This window comes from Agelaius phoeniceus, chromosome 5 (assembly GCF_051311805.1).
Source record: "Agelaius phoeniceus isolate bAgePho1 chromosome 5, bAgePho1.hap1, whole genome shotgun sequence".
Lineage (NCBI taxonomy): Eukaryota > Metazoa > Chordata > Aves > Passeriformes > Icteridae > Agelaius > Agelaius phoeniceus.
In genome coordinates, this window is record NC_135269.1 from 3,956,605 (window position 1) to 3,974,582 (window position 17,978).

At 39.8% G+C, this 17,978-nt stretch overlaps 1 protein-coding gene across 1 annotated transcript in view; it reads left to right on the forward strand.

Moving 5' to 3' along the window:
• The window catches only part of RERG (RAS like estrogen regulated growth inhibitor), a 92,972-nt gene that overhangs the window by 67,018 nt on the left and 7,976 nt on the right, over positions 1-17,978 (forward strand). Inside the window, exon 3 of the mRNA XM_054631707.2 lies at positions 4,976-5,032. Coding sequence (XP_054487682.1) covers positions 4,976-5,032 — 57 coding nt within the window. The remainder of the gene's footprint in view (positions 1-4,975; positions 5,033-17,978) is intronic.

The window sequence follows — 17,978 nt, forward strand, 5'->3', positions numbered from 1 at the left end:
AACAAAACATTTTTATGCTTCATTGAGTTCTCCCTTATTTTTCTCATGGATCTTGCTTTGCTCCATTAGATTTACTGTAGGAAAATTCTAGTTTACTGCAGCAGGTCCCAACATCAGAAGTGACCACGGTGAGCAAGCCAAGAGAGGAGGCAGAGAGGTGCTGCTGTTGATGTCTCACCCAGCCCTCACATCCCCACATCACAGAATTGCAGAGATCCCATCAGAGCTGACTCAAACTCAGGCCCACGGATGCAGAGCAAGCAATGAGTGCGTGCTCACATCCCTGATGGATCAGAAAAGGACTCTGCATTATAAGTTCACACTTTCCCCCACACACAGACACCCCCAGATGACCTGCCCTTCCAGAAGCAAATTAAATCCTCATGGTTTTGCCTTTAAAAGAAACCATTATTTCCTGAACGTGGACAGAGAGCTGTTTAAGGAGGGAGAACATCATCTACCAGAATCCAGAGCACTGCCATCCTGCAGGCTGGAACTCACCCTGTCTTCCAGGGGGGCTGAAATTCCAATACCTAAGGGGCCTCTGAGAAGGTGATTGAAGGATGAACTCTCTAACAAAAATCTATATTTTAAGAAACAGTGAAATACTTCATTTCTGAAAGTGCTTTTTGATCATTCTAACCTTTGGTTTTAACCACTCTGGTGTCTCCTGCCAAGTGTGGTTTACTGATGACACATCATCATGGCACCAGGAATGGACTTGTTGATAAGTTAAATAATGGGACTACTTTCAGACCATTTTTATAGCTGAAAATTCTCATGGCATAAAAGAGTCATCATACAGTTATTTCACTGTGGAAAACTGTTATTTTTCTTAGAATAACTTTGAACTCTGTAACTTTTTGGGAAGGGGGTTGTTTTTCAAATAAAACCCTGCTTCCTTTCTTCCCCAAAAAACTCAGCTTGTATTAGCTGGAATGAAACCAAATCCACAGAGATATGTGTTCAGACAGATTGTAAATTTAGCTAGAGCATTTATATGTTACTAAATCCAAACAAAGATCTAAAACAAGATGCAAAATATCACACACACACACAAAAAAAGTTCCAAAATAGTTGGAATGGGATTTTTAAAGCTGAGCAAGGGACTCAGCCATACAAGTTTGAAAGAAATTGATTAATTATGTGGTTGATAACCTTGGTTTATATGCCATGTTAAATCCTGGTATAACTTCATTGTCTTCAGTGGAGCTGCACTGCAAATGTATTTGACAGATAGTCAGATTCTTCTCCAAGAATAACTTCTAAGGCAGAAGTTTTAAACATGAGTGAATGAAAGTCCTGTGCCAAGTTCTGCCCTAATTTATGCCCTGTATAAAACAGCTGAGTTGGAAGTGAGGGTGTCAGGAAAGGCAGAAGGAGACATGAGTCTGTTCTTCCTTTGCTGGGATGTTACATCAGCTCCCCTTGGTGATGGTCATGTCTCCAAACAGCACAGCAGGAACCCACAAGGCAGCTTGTGGGTGATTCTTTCCTTCCCAGCCTGCAAGTTCTTGTGTTTCACAAGCTGTAAGAGTTCAGGGAAGAGCCTGGAGCAGTCTCAGTGGAGAGCCATGAAATTCACTCCTATTAACTACTGCATCAATCTGAGCCTGGGATGCTTCAAAATGAATTTGAGGATGAGCACTGGAAATGGCCATTTTAATATGAATATTGGAATTAGTCACTTAATTTAATCAGAAAATAATGTGTTTCAGACAGTTTTGGTCTCAATGTTATTTTGAATTAAAACCCAGCATTTGGATTGGTTTTCTTTAGTCTGTTGGGTTATTTTTGGCTCATTATTAGCATTAGAGTAAAACTGACTGGTCAGACAACACACACACCTTTGCTCAGGTGAGAGGGAAGTAAGGCCCATCTCAACTCATCTTTTATACAACATTACTAAGGACACAAGGGGGATTTTATTATTTTGCCCAAAGCATCATTTAAGCCAGCAGCAGCAATCTGACTGCTCCAGCTCCAAGTCTAGTGAATTGCTGATGTCCTCACTCCTGATTCTTCTGCTGGCAGAGCTATTTTACAGCAAAGTGATGTAATCTGGCAGTGAGTGAGCTCAACATAAACAGCCTGGCTCCAGTAATACCCCTGCTCCAGGGGATCATTGCTGGGGCAGGAGGCAGCAGCCAGCAAGCTGGTCTCCAGACTCACAGCCCAAGCACTTGGATGCCCTTCCCAGCTATTCCCTCATCATCTATTTTCAGTCAAATCAGGCAGCAAAGCCCCATACATTGCTTTAATATCCCACTGGATGTCAAGGGCCCATCTGCTGAGCACCCCTAATGAGGCAAAAGTGAAGATATTTCCCATCCAACATAGTCTGAAATACTTATAAACAGAACAGGCTCTGGATCAAGAACCTCTCACGCTCCCCATCTGTGAAATGCAGCTAGCTGCTAATCTTCAGCCTCATAAAAATGTGTGGAAGTGAAAAGCTTTATAGGATGTGCTGTGACCACTGCCATGACAGAGAGCAGCAGCATTTTGAAGGAATTTGACTGGGTCAGAAGCAGGGAGGCTGAGCAGAGCCAGCAGCCCTGCACAGCCCCACAGTGCCCCAAAACAGACACAGAGCTCATGGTTCTGGAGCTGGTAGTTCCCCACTCACTGGGGTTGTGATAAGGGGGTGTTTCCTTCCCTTCCCTAGGCCCAAAGAAAAGGAAAATACTTATAAAAATACTTCATTGGCAGCAGTGCCTAGCAAGCAGCTCACTGTGCTTTCGGTGCTCACCTCTGAGGCCTGCCAGCAGAGACTGATTGCCATCTGACTGTGCATGGCAGCCACCTCCCACCCTTCTTTCTTTAGTTCTGCACCCTCCTAAACATGTCATTATTTATGTATCTGCATGTGCTGGAGGTAAATACAGCCTAGCCACCCCCTCCTCAGCAGAGCTTACACCTGTGATCTCTAATTCTTCACCTCTGCAGCGCTGCACACCTGCACCATTTCATCCTGTGTAATAACTGTGGGTTGTGTACCCTGGGGCTTTATGAAACCTGGGTTTCTCCTCCCAGGCTCATCTCAGCACCTCCAGCCCAGTTCTACTTGTACTTCTTATGGCTTGTCACCTTCTAATCTCTTATATTTGGGCACCTCCAAAACCAGCTCTTCTCTCTCTTTCCCTTCAGAGCTCTCTCTGTGACTGTTCTTAGTCATGCTTGACAAACTTCCAATCCCCTCCATCATTTCTACTCTCTTCTCCAGCAATTTCCATCTACAAGTACAAGGTTATCATAAATAGGGGGACCATGTTTTAGTATAAAAATAGTTGGACAGGTTCTTCTACCTTTAATCTGTCTTCATTAGCTTCTCCAGGTCCAGGCACAGGCTCAGGCTCTGGCTCTGCCACACAGGTAGCCCATCACTCCTTCTCCTTCAGAGTATGGCTGTGAAAACATTTTTAAATTCTTTAAAAATTTTAAATAAATTTTTAAAATCTGTTTGATTTTTAAAATCTGTTTTAAGTAATTTTAAATCTGTTTAATGTTTTTAAATCTGTTTTTAAATCTGTCTTTGACAAAGAAGCTAATAAGAGAGAATCTATTACTAGCAATTAAAGAATCATGACCAAACTTTCAAAACAACAAGATGCTTGAACTATTCCAGCTATGATAATAAGTACATAAAAAAAAATTCGTGGTGCAACATTTCCATGGATGTAAAATCAGCTACAAAGAGGTCATCTTGTTTTTGTTATCTTATGAATTCAGGTTAAGGACCATACTTGAAAAGTTACTTTGACTAAGAATTGCCACATCTACTCTGAGGAACAAGGACAGCATTTCATCAAAGCCTGAAGAAAAAAAATCAAAGTAGGATTTCCTAAGGAAAATAGAAACCTAAAATAACACCAACTTCAAATCACTTCTTGTGTAGCGATCTCATTTCCTAAGGATCAGCTTCTTATTACACCTCCAAGTATGAGATATATTAATCTTCTTAAAACTAATATTCTGATTGTCTGATTAAGGAAATCTTAATTCATTAGATTTATTTTGCAGACTCTTGCCTTATCCTAAGTCTGGGATGGAAGGCATTCTCCTGGCTTCAGTTTGGAAAAGGATCAGAGCTGGGTTTTATTGTCCACCTGCAAACAAAAGCTGGAACAATCATATGGGTCTGATGACAAGGAAAAGTTTTCCTGTAGCTGTAATTGCTGCACTCTTAGCCTGTGCAGTGATATCTCTGGTTTCATTTGGAGAAAGGATTTTGGATGGTTTGCAGGGGTAAATGATTCATTTACATCACTAGAAATTCAAAGCAGTGCATGGTTTTAAATTAAAGAATAATCAAAGTCTATAGGAGTTGTTTTTAAGGGGTTTGGAGGGATAGAAAAACTTAAATACAAGAATATAAGTAGCAAGATCTTATCCTGTAAGTTGAAACTAAGAACTACCTGTCCAGTGCTCCAAAATATAAACTTGTTTTTCTATTTCTGCAAATTGATTAATAGCATGTGTTGACCATTGGTTTGAAATATTTAATCTGTTTTTTTCAAGTAGGCAAAATGTGGAAATTAAACTGTTGCAAGGCATGCCAAAACAGAGAAGGAAGCTATTTAGCCAGTTATTTCTGCCTTACAAGGTTTACAATCCAAAGGCAAGTTTTCAAGAATAAAGTTATTTTGATCAACCCCTCATTTTGAAGTGTCAAAGCTGGTTCTAAAATCACCAACACTTTCCCCACTGGTTATAGGATACCTAAAGCATCCAAAGTAGTTGCTTTAATGCTGCAAAAAGTTTTTGGTATGTTTGTTTTGATTTGTTCTGTTGCTCCCATCCAAAAGCGTGAAGTGGGCCACAGGGACAAGTTCTCAAGTGCCCCAAGAAGCTCACAGTTCAGGGGAGCTGCTACCTGCCCACTCACATAGAAAACTTTGCTGGGAAAGCTTTAAAGCCAATCTGTTGAGTTGATGCCTTGTCCTTCTGACCCGAAATCTCTTTGTCCCTGCAGCTCTCGTGGTGCGCTTCCTGACCAAGCGGTTCATCTGGGAGTACGACCCAACACTGGGTAGGTGGCTGTGTCCTGCATTTGAGGGGTTCCCAGACAAAGGAAGGAATGATGAATCTGATTCCATGTTCTCAGAAGGCTCATTTATTATTTTATGACACTATATTATATTAAAGAATGCTATACTAAACTAAACTAAAGAATACAGAATGCTAAAAGATAATAATGAAAACTCGTGACTCCTTCCAGAGTCCTGACATAGTTTGACCCTGATTAGCCAATGAGTCAAAACAATTCACATGAAACCAATGAAACAATCACCTGTTGGATAAACAATCTCCAAACACATTCCAACGCAGCAAAACACAGGAGAACCAATGAGATAATTATGGTTTTACTCCTTCTCTGAGGCTTCCCAGTTTCCCAGGAGAGAAATCCTGGGCAAAGGGGTTTTTCAGAAAATGTGAATGTGACAGTTGTGTCTTGGAAGCAGGGTGTGGAATGGCATGGCTGAAGCAATGGAATCACAAAGCCAAAATTCCAAGCCTCAGTCAGCCTCTAAATTTGCTGCAAAAAAAAGCTTCTCTATGGTCATTTTAAGCTGGAACAAATTGTTGCCTAAGATGGCAGAATAGAGAAGCAGCAGCAGCAGACAAAGGCTGAGTTAGTGTATGAGGCACATTTCTGCCCACTCAGAAATCCAGGGGAATTCTGCCATTGAAATAAATTGCTTCAGCATTAAACTCTTCAAATCATTTACTGTGAGATCAGTTTTCTCCTTTTACATATACCAAATGTCTTCTGCTTGAGAATAAGATACTGGGATACAGATCTGTATTCTGGGATAGAGATCTTAAAAATTTGTGGCCAAAAAAATGTTTTTACAGTCAGCCTACCTAGACTCAGGTAATTTTTTTGTCCTCATTTTCAAACTTATATTGTTTCTCATTTTTTGGGTGACCAGATAGGGGCACCAATCATCTAAAGGGCATCCACATGTCCCTTCCACTGCTCCCACTTAGCTCTGTTGGGTCTGGCATTTTCAAGAAGCTGGTGCAGATAGTTCAAAAAACCTGTCAAAAAGTTGCCCTGAATTAGAGGCTTCACTTAAAATTTGTGCCAAGGTCAATTTTTAAATTTTTTAGTATTTCTTAAATTGGCATATATTTAAATGCTCTGCAAATCCAGGCCAAGAAGTGCAAGACAAGGCATTCACTTCTTAGAAGGTGCCTTCGATACCTCAGGACTAAGTAATTCACACACAAAGTAAAGGGCTGGAAAGTTCTCTTTTCTCCAACAATGTGTTCCTCTCTCCTTCATAACATTTCTTTGCAGGTTCCAACACAGATCATAGAGTTAAATATCAATTTCTTTATTAGTGTTCTTTCCTTAACAGGTTTCATTAAGGAAATAGAAAATGCCATAAAATTGCAGAGCAGAAATGAAGTGTAATATATTCTATTACAGAACCCAGGCAGCCCTTTGTAAAAAGCAAGCATCCAGGATTTTTGTTTGGCAAAATGGAGAGATAACAGACATCAAAACTCCCATCTTGGGAAAATAAATCTCAGCACAGCCTGAACTCAAATACATTCTTTTATCTGCTACTATCAATGTAGTCCTCAGTGAATTATGTGTCACCTGCCTTGTGCTGCACAATGGAATGTTCAATAGAATGTTCCTTTGGCATTATTAGTGTTAGTGCTTCACATTTCAATCACCAGTGCAACATTCTAAAAACTTGACAAGAGGTGTATAAAGTCTCTATCTGTGTAGTCCAAGTTCATCAGTTTCTTACAGGGCCACTGCATGCAGAACCATCCTTTTTGCCTTGTTTAAGCACACAAATGAAGTTATTAGCAAGCTACAAGGTTTATTATTTTTTGCCCTATTATGAGGGCCCCATGCCCTTTTTGCTGTACAAGGCTTGACATTTTGTTTCTGTTTTACAAATGAATACAATTGCAAATTACTGTGCCCCTCAGGAATCTAATTGTCTTCTCTTTGCAACAAGGAAAGCTTTCGTGCAGGCAGCAATAAACTAAAAAATTAAATCTCTTCTGACTTACTGAATTCTACATCACCATTCAGTCTAGAGAATAATACCTTAAATTATGTATTACACTCACTGTGATGCTCAGCTCTCCAGGTTGCTCTGAGGAAAAGGTTTGAGAAATTCAAAAACTAATAAACTATTGTCAAGGAGTTATTCCTTAATCACAGTAATCTCTGGTGGAAGCTGCTCACCAAGAGATTGTTTTGTAAAGTATTATTTTTTTCAAACAGATCACAATGGGATTCAAAAAGGGTTCTGAACTGTTAGAGATGACAAAAAATCTTGAAATTGTAACCACTATTTAGGCCTTCAGAGATCAATGAGAAAGAAACTGTACCTTGAAAAGCTTTGAAAACCAGTGCCTGAAAAAAATGCATTTCTGTCTTTTAGCATTGTCATCCTGCAGTGATTTGGTGTCCACTTACCTGTAAACATCTGAATTCACTGAGAAGCTTCAGCAGAATAGATTCATTTCCTCTCAGCAGTCATGGGCTGGCAGTTCTGTGGAAAGAGGAATATGCTCAATCAGTACAAAAAATTAAAGTTGTGTCAGTGAGGATAATTTCCTCTACAGGGAGAAATAAGCAGCTTTGTCAAGTTATTCTAAAAGGACAGGAGTAAAACAGATGCAAACCATCCAGCTACTAAGCAACGGGAGGTTTTGCCAAAAATCACTGGGGCTGAGACAAGAACATCAAATTTATAGTTTATTTCTTATGTCAAGCTTTCAACCACCCATTAGCCCTCTGATGCAAGCAATCTCCAGATAATTCCTATTTTTAGGAAAGCTTTCACCAAGCTGTTCAAGGCCTGATGGAAATTCAACATTAACCTAAAGTAAGCATCATATTAAAAAAACCCCAACTGTTCCTCTTTTTATTCAAGGGTGGCACATTTTAACTGGAAGGGGAAAAACACACCTTATAAATATTCCTTACTATTCTAACCTGCCAGAAGTAAATGAAGGGCCATATTTTTAGCAGCACCTGGATAGAATGCTGTACCACCAGGAGCCAAATTACCAACCACAAAATAACATTTTCTGGCAGGAGGAACATCACTGAGCCCTGCAATCTTTGGAAAACAGAGCTGCTGCTGAAGTCAGGGCTCTGCAGCTCTGCCACTCTTGTGCAGATGTTGGATCTGTGCAAACACTGGCAGGACAGCTGCATCTTCACCAAAAGTACATCTCACTCTGCTTTTCATTTAACTGTTCTCAGCCAAAGGGCAGCAACCTCAGCAAAGGTCATTTTCTGGGGAGTGTTAACCACCAGCCTTGACTTGTCCAATATTTCTGTTTAAATGGCAACTCATTGTCACCATTTTGGCATGGGGTTTTTGTTTGCTTTTCCAAAAGGTGCTAAATTCCTCGAGGTAAATTCCTACCTGGCATTATCAAGGTGAATGGGTTTCCACATCCATCTTCATTTACAGAAAATTGCAGCTATCTCACATTTTCAACAGAATTAGATGAAAGAGCTCTATGTGGGAATGGGCTGGAATAGCACATTTTAAAACATACACGCAGTTGTTTTCTAAAATATTAAATACATGAATAATTCAGCCTCAAACTAGTCTTCTTTAGCTAGTCAAATATGCACTGAGAAAGGGGATTGGATTCCCACATGGATTTCACCAAAATTCATTCATGTTTACATGTTTTTAAATAGGCCAAAACTTGAAGAACGTATAAGCAAGCTCAGTGTGATGCTAGAAGACCTCAAAATGCTTGGCCTGAGTAGGACACCAGTTAAGTCACACTCCTGTCATGAATGTGGGACTCTCATGGACCTCAGTGACCCCAGGGCTTGACCCCATAATTTTCAGGGATTTCAGCAGGGAATAGCTGCTCTCCCCAGTCCCAGTAAATTGCAATAACAAATTTTGAGTCTGCATCTCAGCAATTCCCCCCAGGAGCTACTGGCAGTGCCCAGAATTTATGGTGCCTTCACCTGAGCTCAAAAATTGAGATATTGTGGTTTGTTTTGATATTTAATTGATTTTAAAATTGGAGATGCTGAATCCGAGTGATCAAGGAATCTGCTAAATTTATTTTTTCCTGAGAGGCAAAAAAAGGAGGAGAAAGCCCAAAGAGCCATCACAGCAGCAGACAGATGGGGGGCCTGCAGAGAACTTCATGGTAGCAGCAAATTTCCTGCTTCCATAAGCCATGGCATGCAGGGAGAATCTCCTGGATCAAATGATGAAAGAAGAAAATTCATCATTGCTATGGCTGAGCACTTTCAAAAATAATTTTGCATCATTTCTCTGAGAACACATTTGTTGTTCCACCAAAACATGAACAGTTTGCTTTACTAGAAACAGAGCTGGGGTATCCAGGAATTGGGAGAAAAAAAATCAAAACAAACCAAGAAAACCTTCCCCCAAAAAAAACAAATATAAGGGGGGTGTGTTACGAACTATGTTTTGTCATTTGTTTTGGATTAGCATTTTTAAGTACAGTTGGGAGAATCAGGAGGCTCCTGAGGCTCAAGGACTGAAACATCAGTTTTTGCTATATAGGAAAAAGTCCCAAATAAATAAACCCCCAGGTAAATGCAGGAGAAAGGCTCCTCAGTTCTTTTCTTGTTTCTGTAACTGATTTGTTGTCTGCAGTCTCTGCCTCTGTGTCTCACCTACAAAATCCTTCATCTTACAGAAGGATTGCAAATCCCTAGAGTAGCTGATACTCACATTTAGGACACTCATCAAAGGCACACAGAAACACCAAGCAAAGCCTGGATTTGAAACAAAAATCTACTTCTCTCAGCAAACAAGGAGATGATATTTTTGCTGACCTTTCTAGAAGTGTCTTGGCTTTCTCACACTGCCCCTAGATGTCTTTCTCCAACTATTCACACATTTCATAGGATTTTGGCAATCCTCTGAAAAGAAAACTCTCTGTTAGCAGATGATCAATAGAACAGGACTGTGTATGAAGGCAAAGAAAGACAGAAAGCAAAGGAGTTTATTTAATTAGAAAGGGATAGAGAGAAGACTCTTAACTACTTTAAAGTAGAGGTAACTCTAAGAAATAGGGGTTTTAAGAAAAATTATAATTTTGCCAGGACTAGTAGATAAATAGTGACATTTTTGAAGAGTATTTCTTGTGACTGTATCAGAATTTCTTTACAGGTTTTTGTTCACTCTTTTTGCTCCCCTGGCAGAATAAAACCCTTGAACAGTGTTCCTATAATGTCCTATCTAATGCAACATACAGACAGCCCATAAGAGACCCTCAAACATGGGTAAGATGTGTAGGCATCAGGAAAGCAAGAAAAATAGGAGATAAAATAGTAACAATTTCTTGAAGGAAGGAGACAGAATCCTCTCCTAGAGCCCTGAATTCTCCCACAGCAGGAAACTAAACCTCCTAGAGACGAGCTCCAGACTTGCAAATTACACCACTGTGGCAAGAACAGCAGAAATGACTTTGTGAAGGTATTTACACTGGCAAGGAGGCTTTTCCCACTGGAAAACTTCTTGCAAGGATGATTATTTTTCCATTAGAAGGGCAGTTTTGCTTACATCTATAGCTGGGGGGTTCTGTTAGCAAAACAGTATCATTCAGGCATCACAAGGAAAGGGTGGAGGTCCCATACAGGACATAAATAATGTGGCAAAACTAGCAAATAATGCTGGCCTGAGTTTGTTTTCTGCACTGGATAAATACAGGTCTGTATGAACAACATAAACAGCAGAGGAAAGTAGGAATAAATCCAAACTGGCTTTCATCAAAATGGTTGAGAACCAGAAACAGTTTAGCTGGAATCTCACTAAAGAGTAGAAGTATAGTTATTCAGTACAATTTATTATATATTTATTATTTTTTAAAAATAGAAATAATATATTTAATATAAATAAATAGAATCACTATAATTTATTATCTATTTATAATAATATAAATTATGGTTATAAAATAATTCTATATTATTGTATAATTATAATATTGTATTATATAAATAATTATATATTATTAAGTATAATTAATTATATATTATAATATATCCTAACAAGAGAAGATACAAGAACTATCCTTTTGGGACAACTTGAAGCCATGATAAAAAGCTCAGGTCCAAGTAGAGCTCTCCAGGATTGTCTCTGCTGTCTGGTTTATTCAGCTAAGACATTGTCTGGACAGCTGGAATACCATGTGAACACAAACTCCTGATCCCTGGGTTTGCCATCCCCGCTGCAGATCCCAAGTTAAGGAAACATTATCTTTGTGCATTGTGGCTTTTTTAGTTTTCTTGACTGGTGGCTTACTCAGCAAGTTTGCCCTAGCACTCCTGAAGGTTTAACTGCCTCTCCCCAGCACAGATGAGGGAGAAACTGCCCAGACAGCAAACAGAGCTTCGAACAGAGCAGCCCAGAGTGAAAGAGGTGTTTATAAATCATTAACTGATGCCCCTCCAGCCCTGGGTGGAAAGGCTGACAGCCCTGGAAGGAACGCAGCCTCCCCTGCCAGTCCCTCCTCTTCCAGCTGCCCCACAGGATACTGCAGTCTGCAAGAAGCTCATGATGGAAAATTTGAAAAAATTTTGAAAAAAACCATTTTCTACAGTGAGGAGAAAGGCAGAGAGCTCTGCCACCACCTTGCAGAACTTTGCCTTCTGCATATTTCATCCAAACACCCGTGCTGACAACTCCAGCCTGTCCAAGCACACGTGGTCCTGGTGGGGTGTAGTGGTAACCAACATTTGGGGCTGGAAGGATGGGCTGCCAGCCTGTGCCTCAGGGACTGCCATGGCAAATGTGTAGGCACTTCATAAATCACTGGGAAACAGCCTTATTCTCAAGCCAGACTCCAGCTATTCGTATCCTGGATTTTTATTGACAAAATTACTCATTCCTTCTGCTTCAGTGCTTAAGGGATTCAGTCCTCAGCAGTCTAAGTTTTGCCTTCCTAGGCATCTTCCTGTGATCATATTTTTCCTACATCAAAACAGCAGCAACATTATTTAACCTGATGTACATTTAATATGCTGTATCATTTTTACTGTGCTCTTCAGCAGGAGGAATTTATACTGAATGCATTATAGCAATGAGCCATGAAAGAATTCCCAGTTTCTCTGAGGTGTTTCTAAGGAAATGGACTCATATGGCCTAAAGCACCTTAAAACACCAATCTGGCTTCTAAAATTCTCAACAAAAACTTGAAATCATGAAATTGTAATTGAGAGCAGCAACAGATGATTCTTACAATGACATGGGAAGCAGTTATCTGAAAATGTGGTTTGTTTTCTTTCATATGAGTCTCAAGATGAAGATATTCCTGATGCCAGTAATAAAAATACTGCTTTTTTACAGTAGCTCAACAGACAGCAAAACTCAGGAATGGCAGTGGCTGTTCTTGCTATAGCTGCAAAATATTTCTCCCCTACTTTTGTTGCTCATCATATTCTGAGATGTTTCCCAGATGGGCAGAATTTTCCAGTGCTTGCCTCTGCACCCCCAGGAGACAAGGCTTTTTGTTTTACTTATTTTGGGTGTGAGAAAATTCTCACTGGTTAGTTTTCATTTATGTTGTCAGAAGTAAGGTGAAACTCAGCTTCACCATCAAAGACTTCTGCTGCAATCAGACAAAAAGGCATTAAATTTATCAGGCTTAAATTTAGCAGGGTTGTATTTCCTACCAAGAACCAACTTCCCTTCCAAGCATTGGCAAGAAAATTAAATGAAAACCAAAAAACCAACAGACCAAAACAACCAACAACTGCTTAAACCTCTGAGCTTACTCTCTACTTGTTAGCACTGCTCTGGCTTTATTGGTTTGCTTTTAGCATGCCTTGATGAATTCAGTTCCAGGTACCTGCCCACATTTTCTTTGCCTGCCCCAGTAAAATTTGAATGAAAACAGAACCTATAGGAAAGGAAAAGCATCACCACTTCACTTCCCAAAAGAAACCCTTTCTTCCCATGCAGCAGAAAAAGCTTATTTGCATGCAGCAGGAGGTAATAAACAAAGACATCTTTAATTATTTTTAGAGTCCTCTTCGAGAAAACTATTCTACAATTTCTGTCTGACGGCCAAAATATTATTTATTAAAAATATCAACACATCAAGAAAAAATAATTTTCTGTAGGCTAGGTTTATATTACCCATGTGTTCTACCTAAAAAGAGGAAATCCCAGGGATGCAACAGAACCTCTCATACCAAGATGAGAACTTTATGGTCTATGTAAACACTGGCCATCTACTACCTTCCCACTTAATCATAAAGAGGATAATGTGATAAAAACCAAACTTCTCACTAAGCAGCAGCCTGATCAAGCCCCATTCCTCCTGGATTTGTTCTCCATATTCCCCACTACAGTAGCTGGTTTTTTTTGCATGTGTCCTTGTGCTCCATGGAGCATCCTTTCCCCCCATGAATCCCCACAGCATCTGAAGCTTCTGCTCAGGTCACCCACAAATATTCTCTGTCCATTGCCAGGGACCAGGGACAGACCCAGATGCTGCCTTGTGCAGAGGCTCTTGCCTGCTGACTACCCCGTGCTTCCTCAGCTAATGGATTTTTTGGGTTTTTTTTTTGCTAAGGTTGGGATTAAATGTGTGAGATGCTATTTCTTGTTCTGACTCAGATGTTTATTAGTTCTTATTTATATTATAGTTTCACAAGCTGTGAGTTCTACAGCATGTCACTTAAACTAAAAATGGAGCCCTATCTCTTTCTACAAGGCTTTTTAAGGATAAACTGTTTAATTAAGAAATTACACCTAAATTATTTTTACTTTTAGTTTAATAACTAACTACTCATGGCCTGCAATACAGACTTTTTATCAAATTATATAACACTACCTAAACTTATGAAGAAGAAGGTGAAAAAGAAGGATTAGCCTCTGCCCTAAAACTTCTGGTTTGCTTTATATATATTACTATATTCTAAAAGTTTAAACCCTAAATTTTCTACTATGTGATATTACACACTTCTATTCAAACTACACACTTATAATCTTAGTTTTATCATTCAATTTTGGAAGTTTTTTTACAGCCTCAGGTCAAATGCAGTGTTCTCTTGGGGGTCAGTGCCTGTCAGCACTGAAATTCAGAAAGTCTGAAATTCTCGGCAATCAGGGTTCCAACACTTAGGGATGTGAATAGGGTTGCTATGCCTCACCCAGCCTGGATTTACATAGAACAGAAACCTCTGAGAGCTCCACGTTGCACTGAAAAAGGCACTGAAAAAGGCACTGAAAGCAGCTGAGCCAGCACAGGTGCCCTCAGTGCCTCCCACGTGGCTCCTTTTGTGCCCAGCTTTGACCTGAGCAGCCTGGGGACACCTGCAGCACTGCAGTCACAAATCTGATTTTGGCAAAGGTGGCCTTGGAGATGGCAGCCAAAAATGAAGTTTGAAATGAAATCAGTTTGCACATCACCACGTGAATTCCAGAACAGCATCCACTGCATGTGAAGCAGGCTGGAGGCTCCAGACACAGGTTAAATATCTCTGCCAACAAATATCTTCTCACATCCATGTTTTGGTTGAAATTTATAGCTTGACACGAGGGTTTGTGTAGCTTGACAGCTGTGCATTAAGAGCACACAACACCCATGGGAAGTGTATGAGGTGTTTTTTGGGTCCCTAGGACAAAGGAGGAGTTGAGAATCTGACTCCATGTTCTTAGAAGGTTAATTTATTATTTATGATCTATATAATATTATATAAAAGAATGCTATACTGAAACTATACTAAAGAATAGAGAAAGGATACTTACAGAAGGCTTAACAAAATAATAATGAAAAACTCATGACTGCTTCCACAGTCCCTACACAGCTGGCTGTGATTGGTCATTAAATAAAAAGAATTCACATGTTGGTAAACAATGTCCCAACCACATTCCAAAGCAGCCAAACACAGGAGAAGCAATCAGATAATATTGTTTTCATTTTTCTCTGAGGCTTCTCAGCTTCCCAGGAGAAGAAATTCTGGTGAAGGGATTTTTCAGAAAATATGACAGTGACAGAGTGTTCAACCTCCTGGAGCTTTTCCTTCCCTATTTCCTGACTCTTGGAGCTACACATGCACAGTACAACATTGAAGAGTCCAAATCCAATTATCAGTCACAATGTTTCCTTCCAAAAACATTATTTTTACTAATTTTTCTCCTTTTGCACATGATAAAAATGATGCAATGGCCATTCCTGGCATCTTGTTTGATAGTATTACTAATAAATAACCAAGTTTTTCTCATTTGGGGGTCTGTGGTATTAATGAATAGAGAGACATGAGGTTATGCTGCATTAGCATTAGAGATATGTGCTAAACACACAAGGTACTGTGTTATACTGTGGCACTGTGTTTTTACTGACTGTAAAACCACTGCTGGTGGCAAAATAAAAACCCTCCTGTAAGGTAAACAACAGAGGGAACATGTAACAGCCAGAGGCAAGCAAGAAAAATAAATTCCACTGTGCTTTGAGAAAACCTGGGGTTGAGGAAGGAAGCAGTGAGGAGAGGCTTTCAGGAGGATACACTCAGCTTACAGGGGCTTTCTAAAATGTGCAAAATTCTTGCAGCAGCAGAGAAATGCAGAGGGGGACAGACCTCAGCAGGGCTGGGTCAAGGAAGGGTTGGGACAACATTGCCAGGGTTAGTAATAATTTTTGGGGTGTTTTTTCCCCAACAGTGAAAGTCACCGTTCTCAAATGTGACAGAGAAGTGCACCTGATGGGTGTCAAAGACTGCAGGAGTCTAAATGAGTAGTGAGGTACCAACAAAACCACCCCCAACAATAAACAAGAACATTTATTCTGTTAACAGAACTAATTAATTTTTAATCTTTTAGACACTGACATCCAACAGGAATTTAACCATGATTTAAGAGTTCATGTCTATTAGCTGAGGTTTTTGGTCTGAAAACTCTGCTGCAATCACTACACAAGAAGTCTTTCTCCAGATCTCCTGCATTTCTTAGATCCACCTGGCTGAAAACCACCATTAGACCAAAGTTTCTTAAAACAAGGACATTAAAAAATGCTTTAGTAACCTCTCTTGACAAAAAAATCAACTAAAATTCTGTATGGAAAGAGAGGTTGTGACCCTCTGTACTTAAAAGAAAACAACAGACCAGGCTGGCTTAAGTTTGCCTGTAAAATATAATTGCTTCATCTCAGCTGATTTACCCACTCCTAAAACCTAGAAACACCTCCATGCAAAAAAGTATTGAAAACAGCTTTTTACATCACTAAAACTTTTTACATCACTGCAAATATAACTCAAAATCTAGAAATTAATTTCCAGAGAACAGTTTTCCTCTACAAACTACAATATTCTGGAACAAATATACTCAAAAAAACAGGATAGTCCTGGACAAAACAAAGGTTTGAGAGATGACCAGCCAAGTATCACAGGCCAAAACTCTGTTTAAAATGTCACAGTAGTGCCAGGATGTGATGTGAACAAGTTGTGACTGAATATTTCATCCATAGACAGTCTGTGGATCATGGGCTTCAAAGTTTTCCCTACAAAAGTAGGTTTTTTCCTGTATTTTTTTAAAATCATATTGCTCAGAAGAATAAAGATATTTTGTAATTTGCTTATCAACACCAAGAGCCCCCAGGGAAGTTGTTTTATTCCCTGCAAAATAATTTTTTCCACAATTATTCAGCAGCTGTGGTCATTTGATTAATTAATTAATTAATTATTGTGGCTCAAAAGCAAACCAACTGCTGCCATTTTCCAACAAGTTTCTCAGGCCTTTTGACCACTCAAAATCTATTTGAAATAAACTTGAATTTTTCAAACAATGGAACCATAAGAACCAAGAGTGCTTTGCACTGCAGGGGTGCTGGGGGATTTCAGCTTTATGAGCAGGAGCCACTCTGAAATCCGGCATCAGCCTTCAAAGCCACCCTCATCACACCTTTGAGCCTCTTACTGGGAATATGACTGGAAGCACAGCAAGAACAGGTCAGATTTACTTATTTATATTGAAGCAGGGCAAATAAACCAATCATTTCCCACAGCACTGCCAGATTCAGGCAGGCTCAGTCTGCACAGCAGCTCCCTGACTCTGCTCTGACGCTGGGTTTGTTGTGAGCAAGGCTCAGCTCCGTGGTGTCTGTTCCATCTCTGGGGGCTTAGAGGTAGAATGGGCAACACCTGGTGCAAAGCAAGGTCTGAAGTGCAGAAAGTTGCCTAAAATCATCTTGGGAGCTGCTGGTGGAGTGCTGCACCTTGCTTTTTCTACTTAACCACAATGATGCAAGCATAAGCCTATTACAGCCTGGATTCATCTGACCAGTTCTGGACTTCCCAGGACTTTTGAGGTGCAGTTTATACCAGGAGAGAGCTCAGACACGCTATATCCAGCAGCACCTATTTTATTTCATCAACTCTAATAGCAGTCAAGGGTACTCAGCTGAGTCACAGGCACAAACACACAGGGGTTTGTTTCAGTCAGGGGTCAAGCAGTTATCTCAAGCCCTGTAGTTACTCTCTGGCTGCATGTCTCAAAAAAAAAAAAGAAAAAAAAAAGAAAAAAAAAGGAAAAAAAAAAAAAAGAAAAAAAGGACAAAAGGGACAAAGAGGGGAAAAGATGGGGGGAAAAGATGGGGGGGGAAAAAAGAAAAAGGCAGTGCCACAAGGAAAATGATACCAATAAATACCAAAGCAAGGCAATGTTTTTGTGATGTACCATGGGATCAGTGTGAGCAGACTAGGACTCACATCTTCAGGGCTCATAATTTACAAGACAACCAGATTCTTCAGATTTTTCTGTTCCCTTGAAGGAGAAGCCATGTCTGTGATTACACCAAAAATGCTTTCAACGTCCAGCTGTTTTACACTCCTCATTAAAATTCACCCAGCTACCACACATTCCTGAGCACAGGAGCAGACACACATTTAGGAAGATTTATTTACACGAATCTGACCTAAATCGGTGCTACTCATCCAAGATCAAATTCCATTCCAACATGAGCAGCCAAAGCAAGTTAAACTTGCA